The sequence below is a fragment of the Pezoporus occidentalis genome, unplaced genomic scaffold (genome assembly GCF_034315485.1).
Source record: "Pezoporus occidentalis ecotype Australia unplaced genomic scaffold, CSIRO_AGI_Poc_V1 ctg83, whole genome shotgun sequence".
NCBI classification, from domain to species: domain Eukaryota; kingdom Metazoa; phylum Chordata; class Aves; order Psittaciformes; family Psittacidae; genus Pezoporus; species Pezoporus occidentalis.
Genome location: NW_026916192.1, coordinates 1603458 through 1625999, shown reverse-complemented (window position 1 = coordinate 1625999; position 22542 = coordinate 1603458). Strand labels below are relative to the sequence as shown.

At 42.1% G+C, this 22542-nt stretch overlaps 1 protein-coding gene across 3 annotated transcripts in view; it reads left to right on the top strand.

Moving 5' to 3' along the window:
* Positions 1 to 22542, top strand: part of LOC134156213 (cadherin-4) — a 459282-nt gene that overhangs the window by 374855 nt on the left and 61885 nt on the right. For all 3 annotated transcript variants that reach the window (XM_062604082.1, XM_062604083.1, XM_062604084.1), the window contains one exon: positions 2559 to 2731. In XM_062604082.1, coding sequence (XP_062460066.1) covers positions 2559 to 2731 — 173 coding nt within the window. The remainder of the gene's footprint in view (positions 1 to 2558; positions 2732 to 22542) is intronic.

Below are 22542 nucleotides of genomic sequence, written 5' to 3'. Positions count from 1 at the left end.
GACATTTGTCCAGTCCCATCTCCCTTTATGGGTATGTAGGTCAAATGCTGTTGAAATAGTTCTCTTTTTCTAGAGCAGATGTGCTCAGTCCAATGCTACACTGCAGGGAAGAAGCAGCAAGGTTAGGGAAAGAGTGAAGGAGACCAACTGTGCACTCCATCTACAGGATAGCTGCTGTCAGCTCACCCTATGCCCACCACAGCTGCAGCCTGTTGGGTTCCCCAGCCAAGTTGGGAGCATACCATCTTGCACTTTCCTAGTTTATTTTGGAAGCTACAGTGCAGTCTGAGAGATCCCAGATGAAGACGAACCATAACTGTGGGATGCCCTTGTCTGAACCTAGTAGCCCAAATAACTTTCCTTTTTGAGGTGTTTCTTGCACAAGAAGTGAATCATGAAATACCACCCCTTTCTTGGAATATGTCCAAAGGCTGCACATGTCCTAAAATAGATTCTGTTTTCTTCTTCCACTTCTGTTTTCATTAGCCCCAGGTTTTGACATTCTGTTCAGAGATATTTTCACGGTATAGAATGCATTATGATAACAGAAATTCCAAATCAAACATCTCATTCAGCATATTTCCTATTTAAATTTCTCCTGTACATTTCCCCTGTACTTATCTAAGGGCTGGCTTCTTTATTTGTATCACTTGTCTCATGATAACTGGTTTTGCAAAAAAAAAAGGAGAAAAAGAATGTTTTAAGAAAGAGGAGAAAATTCCTTGCTTCTGCAGCCTTCTTTCAAGTCAGTGTGCCTTCCCTCTCTTGAAGTTTATTGATCGGAAAAATGTTCAAGTTGTTGAATAGTTTGTTTTCATTTCACAAATGTGAATCCAGATTATTGTGGAAAGATAGGAATGTATTCATCATTAGAATTTGCTTTACACATTCATTTATTTTTTAATCTATAATTCTTATTGAACTAGGAAAACTCACAGGAACATGTATCACCACAGAGAACAAAAAGAGCCTGATTGAGCCAAAAGGAAGGAGATCAGCAAAGCACTTTGCACAGTGCAAAATACAAATTTATGAGGCCACTTCTTGCTAATACTGAGAAATGTTGTTTTCCCGAAGTTGGGGAAGATACTGGGGGGGGGTTCTACATACCACAGGGCTTAAAAACACTCAGCTGGGGTACAGAATTTGGGCATGTCAGAGCCATTGGTAGATCTGCCTGTGTAGAGCATAGAGTATGTTTTTAAGCTCTCTTGCAAACAGATGCAAACTCTCCAGCTCTCTGCTTTCTCTGAACTGGAAGCTCAGTAGCTTTGTGACAAGCTGGGGATCTGGGCTAATTAGATGAGACACGATGCAGTGTTAATGTAGCCACATGTCCTCGAGTGTGCCAGTGGCTCGCATCTAACCAAGTAAGCAGAACAAACTTAGCTCTTTCTGCAGAACAGCACGTGGCTCTGTCTTGAATCAGCTCAGGTTCTTGTTGGGACCACTTTGCATCCCTCCAGCACAGCACGCTCCTAAGTTGTTTCATCTGCTCAGAGTTCCCGAATGAGCAGTGTTCAGACAGTTCCTTCTATCTCTCCATGGCTGCTGTTGGGTTTGGTGGTTACTAAGCGAGGTTATGTCTGGTTTCACTGTCTCTCTCTGCCTCCCATTCCTCCTTTCAGGTCTCATATCATTAGGTTCAGCCACTGTTGCAGATTGCTTTTTGTAAGCAGTATGTGTCTGCCCTTTTAGTCATTCTCTCCTACCAGTATAGCAAGTGTAAAGCTGGGCCCTATGAGCTCTGGGGGGGTCACAGGACCATGCAGCTGCAGGAGTCCATCCAATCAAGTAAGATCTTTTACCCTCATAATGATAATTTCCCACTCTAACACAACACCCTGCTGCCAAACTCCAGTAATAATGAGCCTGTCAGTGCATCAGTGCACTCCCAACAGTATCTAGAAAGTAGGGATTTTTTTTTTGCAAGCAAATTGAGACACTGGTGATTAGCAAGAAACAAACCAATGATTCAATGCATCGCTGACCACACACACCAGATCATTGATTTTCTGTCCTGCTGGGCAGCAGCTGTTCCATTTGCTCTGCAGAAATACTTTTTTCCTCCTCCAGAAAGGGCTAGAAGGATGGATGTTTCTCCAAGAACTGCAAGCAGCAGGCAGTTGCTTCCTGCGCTGGGCATGATGGGGTCCTTCTGAAGCTGCTAAGAAATCTGATGGGTATTAAACTCTATGTCTGAATGCATGTGAATGCAGTGATTTGATGGAAAGAAATCTCCTGTAAGAAACTATGAAATTGCAGGGCAAAAAATGCTGCCCTAAAACTTACGATCACTGAAAGAATTAGAAGTTTACCATAGATAACCTGATATGACTTCTCACTATATACCAGTTGTGTGTAATCAGTATCCTTACAGATCATCTAGTCTCAGCAGTGTTGCTATTTTCATAATCCTCGCCTTGCCTAGCTGGCTGCATTGAAATGGGATGTCTACTCCATAGTATTTCTGAGTTAAATGCATGACCGTGAGTCAATGGACCGCAATCTGCTCTGCAATGAGACAGTCCTGATGTTTCATCTTCTCTTGTTCCAAGGTACCTACGTGATGACGGTGACAGCAAATGATGCAGATGACAGTACTACAGCAAACGGGATGGTGAGGTACCGCATTGTGACGCAGACCCCACAGAGCCCATCGCAAAATATGTTTACAATTAACAGCGAGACGGGAGACATTGTCACTGTGGCTGCTGGGCTTGACAGAGAGGTGAGTTTAAAAGCCATCCTACTGGGTTTCCTATTGTTGAGGGTTACCGACTTGCAAAGCCCAAATCCTGTTTTGAATACTAAGCCTCTAAAAGTTTGAGTTGTGACATGGAGATTGCGGTCTTTGCTTCTGCAGCAGCTGTGGGGCATCCTGGCTTTGATGTGGTATTTTTGTCTGAATCCATATCCAGTCGATGAAACCCTGGGAGAATCTTCAAACTCATGAAGCTGATATTTTTCTTGCGTAAATTTGTACAACTCAAAGATGTAGAAAATATTCCAGAAGGAGCAAGAGGATGAGTAAATTGGCATTTGTTCTTCTATTGCAGGACAAAGTGCCAGACATCGATAGCCCTTTCTAGACCTATCTTGCTTAGTTCTTGTATATTACCTTGGGAAGGAGTTACACAGCCTATACTCAACGCATTTTGCATGTGTCATGATCTTTGTGTCATTTCCAAACTAGGAGAATGTCTTCCAGTGATTTAGGTTTTGCGTGAAGCTCTGCTTTTAATGCCTCTTCTTCCCAGTGTTTTAGAATGTACAGCTTTTCCAAATGCAGGAGAAATTTCATTTTTACTGATAAAAACACGCTCTGTCAGTGGATGATTCTCAGAGCTCTGCCTTCTCTAGTTGTGAGTATAGCTCAGGGACAAAGCAGTTATACCTCACACGTTAAATAAAAATCAATGTAGCATCAGTGATGGGTTGGAATGTCTGGGGAAGAAGGGGACACAGATCAATGGGTGTGAAGGGAGAGAATCCCAGAACTGAAATTCTTCTCCACTGGCCTGTGTGGTTCATAGAGTGTTGCCTGTCCAGTGCAATTAGTAGATCTTGATCAACTAAATGATGGGAAGGACCATTTGTTCATTAAGCAAACAGCCACATGGCCATGAAGCAGATACAAAAGTGACAACTTGCATAGTCTTAGATTTAGATATTTTAAGTTCGAGCAGTCCCCAGAGGTAAGAAGTCCAGTGAAATCCATTCTGAGAGAGCCCTGTGTGCGGCATTCCTGGGAGGATGCACCAGAAACTGGTTTTGTTCTCCTTTCTCTCCCTTCCTCCCTCATGACTGATGGCAGGGACGGCATGAGCAGGATGCCCAACATGCAGGCTGATGCCTGGGTTTCCTGCCTGGGACACCCAGCTCAGAAGGGTGAAAACTTCCAGCACCTCAGAGGGGGTTTTTTGGCTTCAGAGCAGCGCAGCAGCTTTGGGATGAATCCCAAATGCTGCTGCAGAGCCACTGCTGAGAGGGGATAAAAGCTCTGGCAGCAGCTCAGCAGCAAGCAGTGGGACCAGCATGGGATGGGGCTGCTGGCTGGGAGTGATGTGGATCTGGGTCTTGCCCGAGGCACAGTTTCAGGGCAAGCCAACCCAGGGGGAGGCACTGTGTGAAACAGCTTTCCAAGGAGAAGGTCAGGTGAGTGAAGAGCATTCCAGATGTGAAGACAAGAAGGAGAGCTGGAGGAGCAGGAGGAGCACCAGAGCCTGTTCCTTCCCACCTGATGTGGCAGGCTTTGCTAGCACAACCTGGGGCGGATTTGACCTTTCTCTGCTCTTTTTATGTAGCGAACCAGAAAGTCAGCTGAATCTTAAGCAGGTGGATTATCCTAGGCAGGGCTGAAGCCTGCAGCGTGCTTGTAGTCAAAGAGGAGAAATAAGTGCTGTGGAGATTGCTGGCAGCCCTCAGGGAGATGGACAGTGGCAGGGTACTCAGAGGAAAGATCTGAATTCTGGCAGGGAAGTGCTGATTTTATGGAAATGACAGAAGTATTATTGCCCCCTTGACATCAGTGGGGGCCAGCATTTTGAGGTAGGGCTTTATGGGCAGAGAAAGGTTGTTGGTTTGTATTTATTTCAGAGACATCGATTGAGATAGCTTAGTGGGAGAGAGGTTTCAATCTTAGTAAATCAACTGAAAAAAAGAGGAAGGGATAATTAAGGGGGAAAGGATAAGCAAAACATCATCTTTTTCCAGTTTTGTCTTGCTGCATCTGAAGTATTCTAAAAACTTGCAGGGGAACCATATGCTTCATGTTAGTTCCCCTGTTGCATTGGGTCTGGGAAGTCAAGGCAAGCTGGCACATCGTATATGGAAATAGAGCGTTGAGTGTCCCAAACTGGTGCCAGGTTGGGCAAGGGACACTTGGATGAAGGCAGAACAACCAGCTCTGGGCACAGTCCTGGAGCTGCCCTCAAGCTACGAGACATGCTTATTCCCAGCACTCTGTGCTGCCTTGCAGGATTACATCTGGAATTGGCAAAAGTTTCTGGTTTATGAACATAAAATTGTGTTAAGTCTAAATTGAAAAATGTGTTTAAGCACTCCCGTAACTGTAGCACAGATTGGGACTTTTTGTTTTTGTTTGTTTTTCCTGGAATCTGGAGAAGGCTATTAGAGGAGTAAATTTGGTTTTGCTGCTGACATTTTCTTGTTGTTAGGAAAAGGAGCTGAAGAGCAGTACTTGGAATGCAGATTTGTGTAAATTAAAATGTTAACAAATCTGACCTATTCAGCTGAAACTGCTACAACCAAGATGAATTCCCTGGATACTAGTTATTTCTCCAAATGCCTATTGACACATTTATTAGTGCCTATGACACTATTATGTTACGCTGTGTTGAAACAGAACCAGGTTTTCAGTCTCCATTGGACCCTTCTGCCTTGCCTCCTGCAATGCAAAGGTGCCTCAAAGCAGGCATGAAAATAACTGTCAAAGCTGTTCTGTATCTGAGACAGGTCTGTGTTCCAGATCCAGCATTTGTCTTTCAGAGGGGAGAAAAGTCACTTCAGAGCTAGTATTTCTAGCTCAACCTTTCTGTTGCATGCCTGATACTCTCAGCATCTCTACTTAAATATTTATAGAATCATAGAACATTAAGTGTTGGAAAGGATTTTGAGATCATCCAGTTCCAGCCCCCGGCCATGGGCTGGGACACCTCACACTAGGCCATGTTGCCCAAGGCTCTGTTACTGGTTTCTTACGTTACTTGCAATTCATGAGGTGTCCAAGAAACTGGATATGCTCCAGCTTGCTTTGTGTCATGAGAAGTGTTTTGGTTAACCTGAGAGGAACCCATTTTAAGACAAATTCATGTAGTTTGCTGCTGTTTCTAAACCCTCATTTCCACCAGCCAAGGAGGAAATTAAAAACTCAGCCTCTCAAATTGTGCTGATCTCTCTAAATGTCTCTGACGCTGAAAATAACAAAATCAAAAGCCAAGGTGTTATAATAGTGATGGCTTTAAAGTTATCTTATCTGGTTCCCATTAATCTGGATGTAAATATGGTTACAATGCATGGTATCTATTCACTCATTATGACTCTGCTTAATTGAATGGATCCCCAAGGAAGATAGAGATAATTGGACTGCACTTCATGAAAATTATTAAAGGAGGACAGTTTAGCAACAGCCTGATTTAAGCTCCTGGATGCCTAAGGGTGAGAAATGCCAAAGGCGGAACAAAGGAACGTGCATCCCTTGAACTAATAGAGAAAAAGACAGGGATTTAGAGTATGCCAGAGGTTCAAAGGTGAATTCAGGCAGCCAGGCTTAGCTGAAAATGTTAAAAGCAGATACTTGCTCTAATACAGGGAAATGTAGGAAATCTGTAGCTGATTTAATGAAGCTAGGAGGGAAAGATCAAATAGTGCTAAGAGCACAGAATGTGTGGATTAGTAGGGAAGGCTGTGAGCACATGAGATGAACAAGTTGTAACAAAGTTCAGGGGATAGGAGAGGACCATACTAGCTTATTGAATTTGTGGCAGGCTGCTGCAGAAATGGGTGGTACTACTCGGAGGTGCTGCCTAACTCATAGCTTAATTTAGCAGTGCATCTGAATTCCATGTCATAGCTTGCTTTTTTCGGTGGGAAGAAGATTGTAAGAGGTAACAAAGAGTCACCTGTCCCCAGCTGGGGCTCAGAAGCAGGCAGAACATTCATATTTCTGTTTCTATATTCTTCTATATATTTATATATATATTTCATTCTATTTCTATATATTTCATTCTGTTCATTTCTATATTCATTTCTATGTTCATTCATATTTATCCACTCTAAGTAACATTTCTCCTTACACCCATACAAAAGGGACCACATCTGTTCTGTGTGTTAGCTCATTTTGTCCGCTACTGCTTACCCTGGCGTCCCAGGCAGGCTTCGAGCCCAGACTGTCAGTCTGACAGTAAGGTCCTGGGGCAGAAATTCAACCCCATCAGCTCTTTTGATTTCTCTGGTGGCAGAGTATCTGTCTCAGTAGTACAGTAAACCTGCACTGGGGCTAGAGTATTGACAATATCAGCCTCTGAAGAGCTTCCCCTAAATATTTTATGAACACAGACTTTGAGCAAGCAGGAGGAAGAAAAAAGCAATGAGAGGAAGGGAGCTGGCTGATCCCACACTCTGCTGCCAGGCCAGTAGATGTTGAGACAGCTCAAATGTCGTGCAAGCTGATTTGAGATAATACGTGGTGCTTGTAGTGTAATGTCGCTAACTTTTTGAAATCTCATTGGGGAAGGAGTCCCTTCCCAGCACATTCATCTCGTGTTGAAGGAATGAAGAAAGTCAGGCTCGGAGTTGTTTCTTCCGAATTTCTCTATGTTTATATTTCTTTTAAAAGTGATTGGCTCTCAGCTGCTGCAAATGCTTTTAAAAATACATGAAATCCGATTCTATGATTACTGCACTTGGCTTTCCAAAAACGTGATGTTGCTACTCTTTCTCAAGTGAGTGAAAGATAAAAGGGAGAGCCTGCCAACAACTGAGTTAGTGGCTTATTTTATTTATGAATGAAATGGCAGGATTTTTGTGGGGAAAAGGAAAAGTTCTTATTAGCAGAGACAGTTGATTTCTTTTCCAACACTGGTTTTGGAGCAACTCAACTTTTCTCATAGAACATACTTTTGAAATGTTACATTAAAAAAAAACAAAAACAAACAGTATTCTGCTCCTCCAAAAACTGAGCAAGGATTGGGTTTTACCATCAGTAGTAACTATTTGGGGTACTTTTATCTCCAGGTCATTGCAGCAGCTTTCCAAAGCCTTGTTTCTTCATTTCAAATGTTGGCTGGGAGTAAACAAGGCATTGCACTGGTGATAGGAATTAGTTTGGCCATTAAGATTGCTATAATTTATCCTTTGTGAAACAGTTCTATAGACAGCAATCCACTAGTTTGAGATCACCTGAATACAGTGGGTTTAATCTGGGTTTGTCTCTTCCATCCAGTTGATAATCTAAGAATACATACTCTAAAGTGTAGCCAACAGGTAACACAGGCTGAGCCTTGCTTATATACTTGCTTATATATTTATAATACCTTACTTCTTATACCTTTCTTATATGCTCTATACATACTCTACTAAATGTAGCCAACAAGTACTGCAGGCTGAGATTTGCTTTTTGTAGCAGGAAACTTTCCTCTGACAGAGTAGTCCAGCAGCTTTCAATCCTTTTTCCAGCCCTGGAATATAACAAAAAGAATGTATTATGTCCTAAATTATCATTGCCTACGTTAATTATTTCCCTTCACTGAATATCAGTGTGATGTTCTGCAGACCTGTGCCACCTCCTCTGAGCAGGGCTGGAGGAACATCTGCTGCAGCACGAGGCTGAAGAATCTTGACACGATGTGAGTAATAGATGAGTGAATCTGTGCAGATTATCAGTCCTGTATGTGTACAGACAAAACACAAAAAATGAGAGAAAGTGACATCTAAATTGCTTAACTGCATCCTAAAAGTTTCCCATTTTCCTCACTTAAATTAGCCATCTCCAAAGAGCAGTGAGGGCTAATGCAAAAAATTGGTAAGAGGATGTCACCTTGTGACAGGCATAATCTAGTGTGCACCATGTTTGTTATTTGTATCTGTTACAGGAGTTCTTCAAAGTGAGAGGAATTATGGTTTTCATGTTTTCTCCATTATTTTTTCAGAAAAGAGCTAAACCAAGGTAGTTAGATTCTGCTGAGCCACAAATATCTTGCTTTTAAAGATGAAGTTCCCACATCACTGCATTAAAACATGCAGAAGAATGCATCCATTGCTGGAACTCACAGGAGGAGAATGAGAGTAAGAGATTAGTGATTATTTTGCCAGTGAGGCACATCCATTTCTATGAATTTGGACCCCAAGCTACTGTATTTAGCCTCCAAACTCACAGGCTCTCAAAGTGTTTTCCAGTGACTGAAATGGTGGACTGTAACAGAGTTCTAAGGATAAGTGGCTTTTCCAGTTCTCACAGCATTCAAATAATGGCTATAAGTCTGTGGAGCTTGTCTTCAAGCCAGACATAAACTACCAGAGCCTTAACAGGAATGTGCAGGTAAAATACTATAGAATTCTCTGAGCAGCAGGTCAGGCTCTGATCTCCTTGTCCCTTCTAGCCTTGGGCTTAATGTATTGGACAGTTTCCCTTTGCTATTGAGAAGCAGCTTGCCCCAGTGCTGTCATACAGCAGGCTCTGCCTTCGTTGGCTGCCACGTGCCATACCAGAGATTTGTGGAGCACAGAGTCACTCTAGGGGATGAAAGCCACTCTATAAATGTCATTTATCACTGAATACTGTGTTATTCCTGATACCTCATAATTCTTCAGGTCCATGTAACAGAAATATAAATACTGAAGCTTCATATATTAATATGCCTGAAATCGTTACTTAAAGATAAAACTACTTAAATTATTCAGTTATAAAATTATCCCATTTCCACAGCAGCATATCCTGTCAAAGGAAGAGCTGATTAGCCATAAACTGAATTTAGCCAGTAGATTTATGGTTGATTCTCATTTACATTTCCACATTGTATGTAGGACTGATTTGAGCTCGCTCCATCATTCCAGCATGCATTTCATTTTCTTATTACAGACAGAAAATGACCTTTTTCAGCAAATTATGGTGAGGAGCACTGCCACTCATCAGTGAAGAAGGTTCATTTTATTAAGCTCATTTAGTGCCTGTGGAAATGCATCATGCACACAATGGAGGGCCACTTGTAGTACTTCGAGATACCAGAAGCTAGTAGATGGGGAGAGCTTGAATCTGCTCTGAGTGCTCTTGGTCCAGCATTGCTTAATGGATTCCTCAGTAGCCCAAGTTGCAGGATGAGAAAGATGTGAATGAAGCCTCATTGTAGAAATGCTGTTGTTTGTTTTAAGTGAGGGGCATTACATCAGTGTTTCTGAAGCCTTGTTACAGTACCTGAAAAGAATATGTCTTCCCGTTTGTGTTTCTCACATAGCAGTGGCTGTGTGTCTTTCTGCTGGGTGTTTCCAGAGTCCTCTGTACCTTCCAGTCTTCTGCATGACTGCTGCAACTTTCTAAATATGATGCTGCCAATCAGGTGTTGGAGCCTGTGTGTATGGAAACGGTTTGGGTTTTTTCATTATTTTTCCTACATAAAAACCTGCTAGCTAGGTAGACCAGTGAAATCAATAGAGCAAGGGCTCCAAGGCATGGGCCTTGGAAGATGATAGCTTTAGTATGTGCTTCACTAAAACAAAAAAGATGATTTGGAGATGATAGGAAAAACTTCTAAAGAATCATAGACTGGTTTAGATTGAGAGGGAGCATAAAGCTCATCCAGTTCCAACCCTCTCCCACAGACAGGGACGCTGTCCACTAGACCAGGTTGTTCAAAACACCATCCAAACTGGCCTTGAACGAAAGGGCTTTCAAAAAAAAAAGAGGCCAGTAAATAGTTTGGAATGTGTGGAAGTCCTCTGAGTAGATAGGAAAATAACCATAGTATTTACCTCCAAAAATAATTCACCAGCGAGATGATCAGGACGCAAATATAATGGGCTGGAGACCAACTGGTTATACAAATTGTGATGATCTGTTGGCACCATTTGAATGTGAGTTTGTGTAAGCTCAGTCTCACTGAGATTTCATCCACACATATTCACTCATTATTGTCCCTGTGCTTAGACACTAATGTCCCTGTCATCACTGTGGGGTTTAGGAAGTTAATAACATTGACAAGCAAAGATAAACGCTAATGAAGGACATAAGCACAGCAAACACTTATTTAATCATACCGCCTGGACAGGCAGAGCACACTGTATGTTTGCCCATATTGTTAATCCTTGACCAATAGATATGTGGCATTTAATCCTTGACACCTCTGCTTTTTTTGCATGCCCTGGAAAAACATGGTAGAGCAGACCCAGTTTGGTTAAGCAAGCTGCTCAGTCTGATAGTTTCTGTGAAACCTTATCAGGCTCTTCCATTTATTTCAATCTATGCAACATAAACCCTTTGGGATTCAGAAATTCATGGTAAACCTGTCACCAAGATAAGTGGTCCTACCCATATTGTTAATGCTAATTTTGGACTCCTCTTCAGTAATTCTTTGCCTTGTTGCTGGCATTGCCAAAGTGCCTTGATCATGACCAGTACATGTTATGTCTTCTTCGCCACTCTTGCCCTTTGAAGGAGGCGAGTGTCATAGTTGTTTGTGAGGGCTGAGGAACAACTCATGATTTTGTGGCCATGCTGATCCTCTTGAGAAGTTGGTTTCACATTTGGAGACCAGTTGCTGAAGAGGCTTCATCTTTCCTGATGAGGATGATAATCCCTGTGCTCCAGTGAAATGTAGCTGTTAGAGGAGCTGACAGGGAGCCCACCTCAGCACCAGAGCACTTCTCTCCAGTAGGTATCTGACAAGGTGATCTGCCACAGACAGCTTGCATTTGTCTTGGCACTGCTCCTGTCCTGTCATTCCCCATCAAATTGTTTTTAATAACAAGGATCAGCCAGAGTGCTACTTTTATCATTCTGGTTGCTCTATGAAGTTTTTCAGCTTGAGTCCCTATGTGTGTCCTTTCTGAAGATGCAGACAGAAGGGTGCTCTAACCCTAGAACAGAGAGAACCAGTGCATAGAAGTAAACCTACAGCCAGCTTACATCTCCCATGGAGCTGATTCCACCAAGAATGAGTCCTGCCCTTTGGCTGAAACAAACAGTTTCCTCATGTTCAGACAGTGCATATGATGCTATTTACTGCCCTGCCAGAGTAGCTCCCAATTTGTTTTTTTAATTCTTTTTCCATTTGATTTTGAGATTGTACTGATTCAGATGTTAATCTGTAATAACTTCTTACTCATATTCGGGCATGCTATTGAAAAGCTGCATGATTTGGGGTTGACCTACTCACCCCCAAACTGGATAAAACTAACCTTTGAGTGTAATTGGATCCAGTTATAGAGTCTGAGAGAGAATAGGACTGATACCCAACCTAATCAGTCCTGTTTTTTGAAATCTGGAAATCTTCAGAGCCTCTCCTGTAAGAAAATCCCACCTGTAATAATAGTCTATAGACCCTTTACTTTCTTCACAGACATTTTAGTATGTTCAGAGAGTTCTGGTAGAGTCTGGTTGCATTTGTTTCAAGTTGCTCCTGAAATCCCACCTCTGACTACAGTAGGTTGGTTTATACATTATTCAATAGTAAAATCCCAGCTGAATAGGGTGGAGGAAAAAAAAAGTTAAGTATCGGAGTGGAAAGCTCACCAGGTCCTTAGCATAATCTCTCTGGTTCAGACCTGCATTTCTTTTTCCATCTGAGCTTGTCTTACAGTGGAGAAGAGTGTATCATTCCAATTTCAGATAGAAGACTACCTGCTCAGCTCAGGCAGATTTAAAGTTTTATTTCCAGTACATCACATACTTTCCAACAGCACCTTCCCCTCTCTAAAGGGATTATTGTCTAAATCTGTAGCAGGTCAAGTGAAATAATTAAGCAGAAGCTGGCTCCACTAATTAACTTATCCACAGACCATTGTCTGTTATTAGCATTTTATAGAGAGGCTCTGTTAACTCTTTCTTCCTACACTACTACTATCTTTTTAATAACACAACTAATTTCTATAAGCATCTTGGGCTACATTTCTTAGCAAAATCTTACCATCGACACATCTGCCAGAGCATGAATGAGTTTACAGGATGTTTCAGTCTGCAGCAATAACTTGTCTTAAAAGAGCCTAAGAAAAAGGCATCTTAAATGTGAAGTAATTCAGCTGTCAGGAGACCAGGTATAGAGGCTTGTATTCTGAAAGTATTCTTAAAATGGAAAGTTATTGGTAGAAACAATGGAGTGACTATTACGTGCTTTGTAAAATACAGTTAAAATGGAGGTACATCTAGTATCTTTATAGTACATCTCATCTGAGCACTTGACCAGTGCCAGAATCATGGAGTATATAGATGCTGAGGATGTAGCACTTACAAAAAGGCAGAAATTTGTGCACAGGGACAAAAATGTGGGAGTTTGCTATTCAGTGCCACAAATGCTGTCTTATTCCTTGAGTTTTGTACTAATTAGTATCCAAAAAGATGGCAGAAGGTGCTCTTTGAAGGGGTGAGCTCATCTTGTTAGACACTTCCAAGCATCACTAGGCGGGCTATAAATAATCACAACATCAGGTGCTGAGGTCTGGGATATTCTCCATTCACTCCAGTTTGAGAGAGGGTGTCTTGGATAAGGCCAGCACGGTGTCATGTGCTGGAAGGAAGGAGCTATGTGTTCTTTTTCCCAGCACTGCACATTAAAGCAACGAGGAGCTTGTAGTAGCAGAACAGTGAGGCAGTTTGTTCTTTTGTCATGGTAACCTCACTGGGTTTTCTCCCAGTTTTTAGGCTAAATATTTTCCTTTCATTGCTGTTCTGTTATTCCATTAAAAAAAAAAGTGGAAGAAATCCTCATTAAGTAGAGTATGTGTCAGTACAATCATGTTTTATTCAAGCTATTCATTTTTTGCACTTACAATGCATTCTGTTCCAAATGCCTTTCCAGAAAAGAAAATGTAGCTTTCAGTTAAAGTAAACAGGTCACATACTGAGTGACCTCAAATCTGATGGCTAAAATTTAGAAGGGGAGCTAATTGAATAAAAATGCAGTGACTCATATTATCCAGGCATTCAATCAGTTGGCCCTTCCAGTCTTAATTTATACAGATCTCTGAAAAACAGGTTGCCGTTTTGCTTCATACCAACGTGGAATTTATCTCAGTTCATGAGAAAGGATCTTGTTTAAATGCTTAAAAGTTTGGGCAGATGCTCGAAGGCCATTCCTATTGCCTGAGGATAGGAAGCAGGGTTTGTAAGTCAGCAGCGAGTGACTCTTGTAGAGTCAGTAAAGCTTTTCTAGTAAATAGTTGCTTTTCTAAAGGGAACTGATACCACCCAAGCAAGAATATGCCAAATAAAATGCCTACTTCGGAAGTGTTGCTTTCACCTTTTGAAGGTGAATTTCAGAGAAATAAGGGCAGCAGCATCCTTCTCTCTGCAAATCCCTTTGCTTTGCTTGAAGCAGAGTGGAGCTGGTCCAGCTGTAGAGATCTGCAGTGTCTGAAATACCATACAATATATTGTATGTGTTTTGCTCACAGGGGAACTTGTACTGAGGTGAACTGAAGTAGTAGATGAGAGGATACTCCAAGCATTATTCATTCTGGAAGTGGTTTGTTTTGGAGATGTGTATGTTTCTGCAATTATTTTAGCCATTAAACTTCAGCCCTGAAAATGCTTTCATCTTGGCTGATTCGTGGCCATGGCAATGCAGAGGAGTGTGATGGGAAATGTGTTATTAGATTTGTGAATTATGTGCATTTTTCCCCCTTAATGTTTGATATTGGAAGACATGATGTTTGACAGAAAACATAATGAACAGTATTTGTTTGTAAATCAGCAGCTAGATGTGGTTTGAATGAATGCATATTTGAGCATAAAGAGAAAATCTGGAGAGGTTACCAGTACTCCTTACTACTGGCAAATCTGCCCTACAGATGGGAAGGGAGGCAGCTTCCAGTGGCTTATTCCGGAGATGCACTGAATGACTGTGTGACCTCACCAGATCCCCCATTTGCAAAGCAGTCACGGCCCTGACCGCAGCACATACAGACAAACCGATTTTCCATGAGCAAACTTCACTAGTGTTAGGCAAACAGGGCAAACTGCAGGAGGCTGGATGGATCTTTGGGTTGATGGTAGCTCCTTTGGCCATGGCAACATTGCTGTGAACCCCCAAACTGGAGAGCTGGAGAATCTCTTGGCTATATGCATTCGAGTAGAAATTGAAGCATCAGCAATCGCTTATGTAGATGATCCTGATTAGGCAGGAAATGCCCCACAGAAGTTTCCCACCCCCAGATTGGGACAAAATAATGAATTTTTTAAATTGTAATTACCTATCAGAAAATAAAAAAAATGGAGAGAATCAACATTTTTATTTTAATAGCTGCAGAAATGTCACATTGATATTGGTCTGCTAAAATGATGTTTGACATTTTAAAAGATCAATTTTTCTCAAAGTTCTCTCAAACCATTAAAACAATTTTAAAAGGGACTATTTTGCCATGTAAAAATGAATTCCAAGCGAGGGAGACTTTTTGACTGTCCTTCCTTGGGAGCAGTTTCACTCTTGGCATCTCCTGATGAAAAACCACTTTGTCATAATTCTCCACCAGTTTTCATCCTCAGGCCTCTTCAGCTGTCTATATGGTTTCTGCCACTACTGTCATCCTACCATATCAAAATGGGTATTTAGGGATGTTCTTCTGAAAACTAATTCCACTGTTTGCAGTAAGAGCCTATTAATATAACTCAGAGTGACCATTGCCTGCAGTATTAGCATCTTCAAAGGCTGACTGACAGATTTGAGAAATGGATTTCGCATTATTGTGCTGACCCCAGATGCTATATCACAACAGGTTTAGAGAGGAGCACAGGCATGGTGCTTTTCTTACAACTTCCATAGGAAATAAGATAAGCTAAATGACATACTTAATAAGCAGATGTGCAGGGGAGCATTGAGGGAAAACACATCAAAACATCTTGCAAAAACTCATTTAAAGTTACATAAATTATTGTTTGCATTTTCACATGCAGTTATTTTCAAGTCTAACCAGCTGTATGTGTTTGGAGTGGCCCTAAATAAATACATCATTACATAAACACAGAATTTGTTTGGGGATTTTTTTTCCAGTGAGGTCCAGGCCCTGCTGGCTTCGCAGTATTGCACAGACTGTGAGAAGGAGGTGTCTGAATTTCGATGGGACATTTTGACACTGAAGTTCCCATTCTTACTATGTTTGGTATTTTTAAATCGTATGGTGACAGCTACCTTAAAAGAAGATGCAGAAAATAGTATGGTACATTTTTTGATAGAAGGATTTGAATGCAGGTAAAAAGCCCAAGCAGGTAACTGCATTTCATTTAACATTTTTCACCCCATTTTGGTACAGCAAGCCAACATCTGGAGCATGCTAATGCACTGTCCTGGTGTTTTGCTGCCATAGTTCCCAGCAGCATCTTGGTTCGCCGCTTATTTGGGAAGCCAGATGATTGCTGTTCAAGGTGAGGGCTGTGTCATGATCCGCAGTGATAATGCTGCAAGCCCCCTGTCACCGTGTTATCATCTCACAGGATGCAATTACCTGATAAACAGTGAGGTTCTCCATAGTTCTGCATTGGTTTTACAGTGCTGCAAGTCCAGACCTCGAAGTTCAATCCAGCATTCAAAAGTCCTTAAGTACCATTGACGTGTTCTCCAGTAGGTCCCTGGGTTTTATAAATAAGAAAATAAGCAAAGTAACTCAAGGTGCAGAGAAGCTCATCTGCACCTTCTCTGATCCAAACCAGAGTAAAATATGAAAGAATTATCTGAAAGACATGGTGTTTTTTATTGAAGAAATAATCACAGAGTCACTTATCAGAATCAGGAAACCTGCTTTATCCTTTGTTGCATTATAAATAAGAATTATATTTGTTCTTGGGAAACAAGCCTGAAGTACACTGAAACACGTTATTGCGAGTGATGCACAGGGAGAGACTGAATAAATGCTGTCTGCCTGTTCCATTAGGTGATTTTGTTTCTTACATTTCTCTACCTTCCTTACCAGGAATGAGTTCTTTTATCATTTCAGAGGTGCAGCCTGACCAATTACAGGGTCACTCATTGCAGGGTCTCGGTTCAAAGCTGACTGAAGAGAGGATGCTGACTGCCAGGCGAGGAGCGTGGTGGTGGGGTGGAGGCAGGGGCTGGGGTCTCCAGCTGTGCCCTGACCTGCTCACAGCCGAGGTGGGCTCTCCCGCTGCTGGGGGAGCCTGTAATGATGTGGAAGAAGGGAGAAGGGGAAATGTCTGTCCTGAAGCCTTCTGCCTCTCCATGAACGTGGAGATACAAGTGAGAACAAGAGAGGATAAAACCAAAAGGGGAGGAAGGGACATTTGCAGGGATGGAAGATTAAGGAGATTGGTGCAAAGGGGTTTCTGCAGTTACTATTTTTTATCCTTTTTCCACTCTTCTCGGCAAAGGCTATAAGCTCTGAATCAAAGGGATACAGAAAATGCTATCCTAGATGGTACAACCTGCATAGCTCAGCATCTTCTCATGCTACAGGCATCTGTCAGAGCTTCAGGCATGGGCTCTTGGAGCTGTGTGTTTGGTGGTTATGTCTCGTGTTAGGTGATTAGATGTAAAATTACACGGCATCCTCCTGACTTGGAACATAAAACCCATTTCCGTGCTCTGTCTTGACTGTTCATACATTTCTTGGCAGAAGCTGTTGCAGACACCAGCTTTCAAACCTTTCAAATTAAATGTTGGCGCCGGAGTCATTGTCAGCAGGAGCATCCTGCTCTTTGTGCTTTCCCTGGTGCTGGGGAGCGGTTCTGCACCCCCAGAGCTCGCTGATGAGCAGCTCATCTGGGAGCAGTTTCGAAGGAGATCTTTGACTTTCTTTGGCTTCCCAGAGGAATTTGTAATTATTTCCTCCTTTATCATAGAGTGCAGCTGGAGGCTTCAGCTCCATTAGAATTGCCCTGGTAATTTCACAGTGTGAAATTTACAGCAAACTGGGGACATTAACGTTAAATAAATTTATGCAACAGCAACCCTCACCCAAGTCATTAAAAGTGTGTGCAATTTTTAATGGATGCTTCAGCATGGCATTTGATAAGTTGGTTCATTTCTTTTCCCAGTCTGTTAAGTATACGTATACACACACACATAAATTTTCCTGCCAGAGGTATTGGTAAAAGCTGGCGATGGCCTCGAATGTCACCTCCTTGCAACCACTTTAAATATGGCTTTAATCCCAAGCACGGTGGAATGAAGAGAGACTGCTGCTGAAGAGTGGCTTTGTGCGTGTGTATGTGCGAGAGTGGGGGTCTGTGCAACTAAAATAATCCAATTGAACTATGTAGCGATTCTGAATTACGTCTATTTGAAAAGACAGGATATCATAAAGACTGCTAATATGGTGGAAAATTGTATTAAGCTGAGACAAGGCAAAGTTGATTATGTGCTAGACTAGTGCAGATGTGCCTGTCGCTAGTCGTTTATGCATATTGATTGATCTTAAATATAACAAAGCAGAGGATGGGAATGGTGTTTGTATGGTTATTGATTTCATTTCAGCTCCTTGGGCTGTCATCATAAGCTTTCAGATCCAACTACCTGGACTGATACAACTCCTGATCAGAAAGCTTGATAAGGAAACAGGCATGAGGCTGATGTCCCAGCCAAAGAAAACATGCCAGTTACGTCTTTTTAGAAGCAGGCTGTTGCACTTATTTCATGCAGATATTCAGGAACGTGCCAGCTCTTTGTAGCTTAGTGGAGCCTGAGTATAAAGTTCATCAGAAGGCTGCAGCTGAGCTTCAGGAGGCTTTGAGTTTCAGCTGGCTTTGGGTTGCCCAAAGACTTGGGGGATGTTACTGCTCTGGGCACTGCATTAAACAGTCTCAGAGCACTCACAGAGTCAATTTGCTGCATGATCTGCTTTTGTTCAGTTTGCTAAAAGGAGGATTCTTGGTTTCTTAGTTGACTGAGTCTGGCTTTTACAAACCTGTACAAGCAGAACTGTTGTTTCACCACCTCTCCCACGTTCCAAGCAGTGAAGCTGTAAACAGGAGGTTTTTTTCTTTGTCTGCTCTCTCATCCCTCCTGAGTCTTTATTATTAAGAAGGTATCTTCAGTACTGCAGTGCCCAGAGCTAATGATCCTTGCCACCAGGAAGCCTGGCTTCCAAGGGCTCTGTAACTCTGCTGGCATCATTTGCGTGAAGCTTGAAACATGACATGGGAGTCAGATAAGATGCTGGTTTTCTAATAAACAAGTATTTAGGAGTAGAGAGAATTAGACCATAAGCAATTAATAAAATGGATGTGTTGCAGTTTGCTCTGGGAATTTCCTAATATGCCAATCCCAAGGGTTTATACAAATGTTTGGCCATCTCCACCTAGCTTGACTGCAGCCTGAGCTCTGTGCAGGTGAAGTCTGCCGACACAGGTGAGTTGTCATGATTATAGTTTAGTTCTGAAGCAGAAATGGATAAGCATGTTGAATTGAGTGCATATCATTTACTTTGATTAATGTTTGAGCAAAGGTGAAGGAACTCTGTCTGTGATTGTAGACATCAAAGACAATATATTGAAATGCAGTTATAATGTACACATCATTTATCAAATTCCTGCCCAATAATGCCAGCATTTGCTGCATGGAAAATACAGTTTGATGGATTACCTGCCTCTCACCATCTTTCCGAAGGCCAAGGAAGGCAAGCTCAGAATTACTGCAGAAATGTCAGACTCGGGCTCTTTCAGGCTCGGGAGAGGGACTGAAACAAAAACCCACAGGGCATTCAGCAGAATACTAAGCAGGATGAGAATTTTAGGGGGCTTACAGTCCTCAAAGGAAACAAGTTTCTTTGTTTCCTGCTCTTACCAAGAGCAGGAGCAACCCACCTACTACAAGCAGAGCATGTGTCACCTTTTGCAGAATTTGGCCTGTTTTAGTGCCTGCTCTTGAGATGCTGCTGATCTATAAAAAGCACATTTTTACATCTAAAGCAGCAGTGATCTGGACTTGGATCTGTAACAGCCCGTTCTTTCCTGGGATCTAAAAAAAAAAAAAAAAATTGCTTTGAAATATGAATTTCAAATTAAAACCAGGAAGAAATAAACAGCAGAAAATACTTTTATTTTTTGCTGAGCTTCTATTGAGTTCCTGCTTCCTGTTTTGACAGTGTAAGTTATACTTGGGCAGGAAAAAAAGGAAGCCCACAAACATAATTGCAACTATGTCTAATTAGGCAGAGCTATGTAAATTTAGTGTTTCTACATGATTATAAATGTCAGGAGAGCCTTAGATAAGACATGAGAGTTTTGAGTATCTCTTGTGTTCCTAGTCTAAAATGTCCGTATTGCTAATCCTATTCATCTGGAGTTGCTTCCTAATTAGAATATTTATGGGCTAATAAGGAGGTGAACAAGACACTCGAGTTCTGTTCCAAAGGTGAGAGCAGGAATTCATTAGACTCAGCGTCTCTGTTTTGATTGCTGTACAATGTAATTAACATTGTGCTAGACAATCATTTTAGATTTACCTTAACAACAAATATTTAAGAAGGTTCCTGTTGTTCTGGCTTTGATCGAGATCTGCTGAACCCAGCAGTGGTTACATCATCAGCTTTGAGAGATGGTGAGCTTCCTGGATAGTTTATTCCTATTTTATTTTGCAAACTGGCTTGACCTCTGTGTGAGAGTTACTGACGTGTCTGAGGTTTGTGCACGCTAGCTAAAAGTGATGGGTTTGCATATTTTATGGATTCATATTTTTTAAATTTTATATCACTAAGACCTATTTTATAGGAAACGCTTATTTTGGTGGGTTTTTCCCCAGAATTTTCAGTTGCATGTCTATGTCCAGTGAGTGGTGTAAAAAAGCATTTTTAAAGTTAGGTATGGTTTAGCTGGTTTTAGTTTATACTGCCATGAAAGCATAGGGACTGGCTAACATTCAGTGTCTGGCTCTGATTTTAATTCTTGAAGGCACTGTCCCAGCAGGAGCCTGCTGAGCCCAGGACAGCAGCAGCAGGGGAAATGCTTCCTGCACCCAGACTGGGATAGTACCAGCACAATCCCATGAATTCCACCCCACTGGATTGTAGACCTTTATGATCATCCACTGTGTGAGGACTTGGGTGCTTCCCTTGCAAGATCTAGTCATTGCTTTTTGCCCTTGAGGGAAAGTCCAGTCCTTGCCCAGCCTTCCAGCCCAAGAGGTGGGTCATGGAAGACGTCTTCCAGCCTTCTTCCTGCTGCACCCTCTGTGGCTTTTGCAAGACGTTTCTTACTTCTTGCTGCCAAATCTCCCATTTTGAAGGGTCCCTGAGCATAGCCTAAGGGAAGCTGGGGTGCAGTTCCCCATGCCTCAGAGCTATTTCCTCTCGGATTTTAGAGAGAACCAAGGCACAGAGTTTCTGTTCTCCCTCTCCCCGTCTCCCTTTACATGAAGCCCTACTTCTGTCAGCAAACCATGTCAAAGTTCTGCAAAGCAATGTCCATAATAAATACAAATGCTAAATTATTCTCCAATTTTTGCCAGTGTGGATCCAGTCTCTTACACCTTTTCAAGTGTAAGCTGCTTAAAGCAAAACCTGAGGGTCTTGGTTTCCTTTCTTTGCTTTCCTTCACATACTGAGAAATGAACCTGTCAGCTGAAAAAACAATGTTCTGTGTCTTTAAAGGTGTTATCAGAAAAGTTGTTAAGATGGCAAGTCACGTTGCTTCAAGCCTTCTCTGTAAATTACAGTTAGGTACGAGAATCTCATAGATAATGATAAATATAGCAACATTCTACTGCTGATGGAAATCATTATCAGCCATTATCAACTTTAATTAATATATTCACATTATTCAAATCCAGGTAGAAAATGTTCTTTGGCATCAAGTCTAGAGCAGTACAGTTCATGGCTATTCTGCAGCTTGAAAAGCAGCTGGCAACAGGGAAGCAACTCCGAGGAAACATTTTGTTTAGCCTCAGGGTCCAGCGCATTGTATGTCCTGCAGATCTCACCCATTTTCCATGCCTGTGTACAAGGGCTGTAAGATCTCATGTTTCCAAGGGACATTTCTCTCCTCGGTGCACTGCTTCCACACCAGAACAGCTTTCTGCTGTTTGTGGCATCTCTGTTGTCTCCGTAGCAACCAGGGCAGTGCTGGGGAATACACAGTTGAAGATGCTATAGGAATGAGCACTCCTAGCAAATGTTCTTTGCTATGAAAAATGACTGAAAACAAACAGAAAATATGGGCTAAATAAACCTCTGCTAGTTCTAAATGGAATACTTCTTGAAAATTTCCATTAGACCTTAGCAGCTCTTTAAATAAATAACCATTATGTCCCCTTCCATCTGAGGAGTTCCATCTGTTGATTTGGTTTGTTTGCTTTCTCCCCTTCTATAAAAATACCGAGGCCCAGTTCTGCACACACAGACCCAGGGAGCAGCACCAGGCACATGGGGTTGAGCACCCCCTGCCCCTTGGAAAAGAATCTTAACAATAGCATCAGGCAAATATACAGACCCTCCCAAACCCCACCTGGCGCTCCAAAAGCATGAAACCCTGAATCCTCACCTGCTGTGTGCCTCTGGGGCATCGCAGGCAGCCTGTTTATCCACCACAGCATTCCAAGAGAGAGGGGAAGACTTACAACAGACATTCCCGGTTGATCCACTGTGCCCCCACGCTGCTGAGGACAGCAGTGTCCATTTTATATACACAATAAAACAAATAGAAAACTGCCTGAAGAGATGCTCCTGCATCCATCTCACCCACTTGGTGCCCACTTCAGCCTGCTCACAGCATGCCAGGCCCCTGGCACAAGCTCACGCTGTCTCACAATAATACCTAGATAATAAATAACTCCCACAGATATGCACCTTCCAGTGTTCAGACCAGAGGAATGTGCCCAGCCAGGGTGGTCTTTTCTGTTTCAAATGGAGAGGTGAAAGTGGGATCTC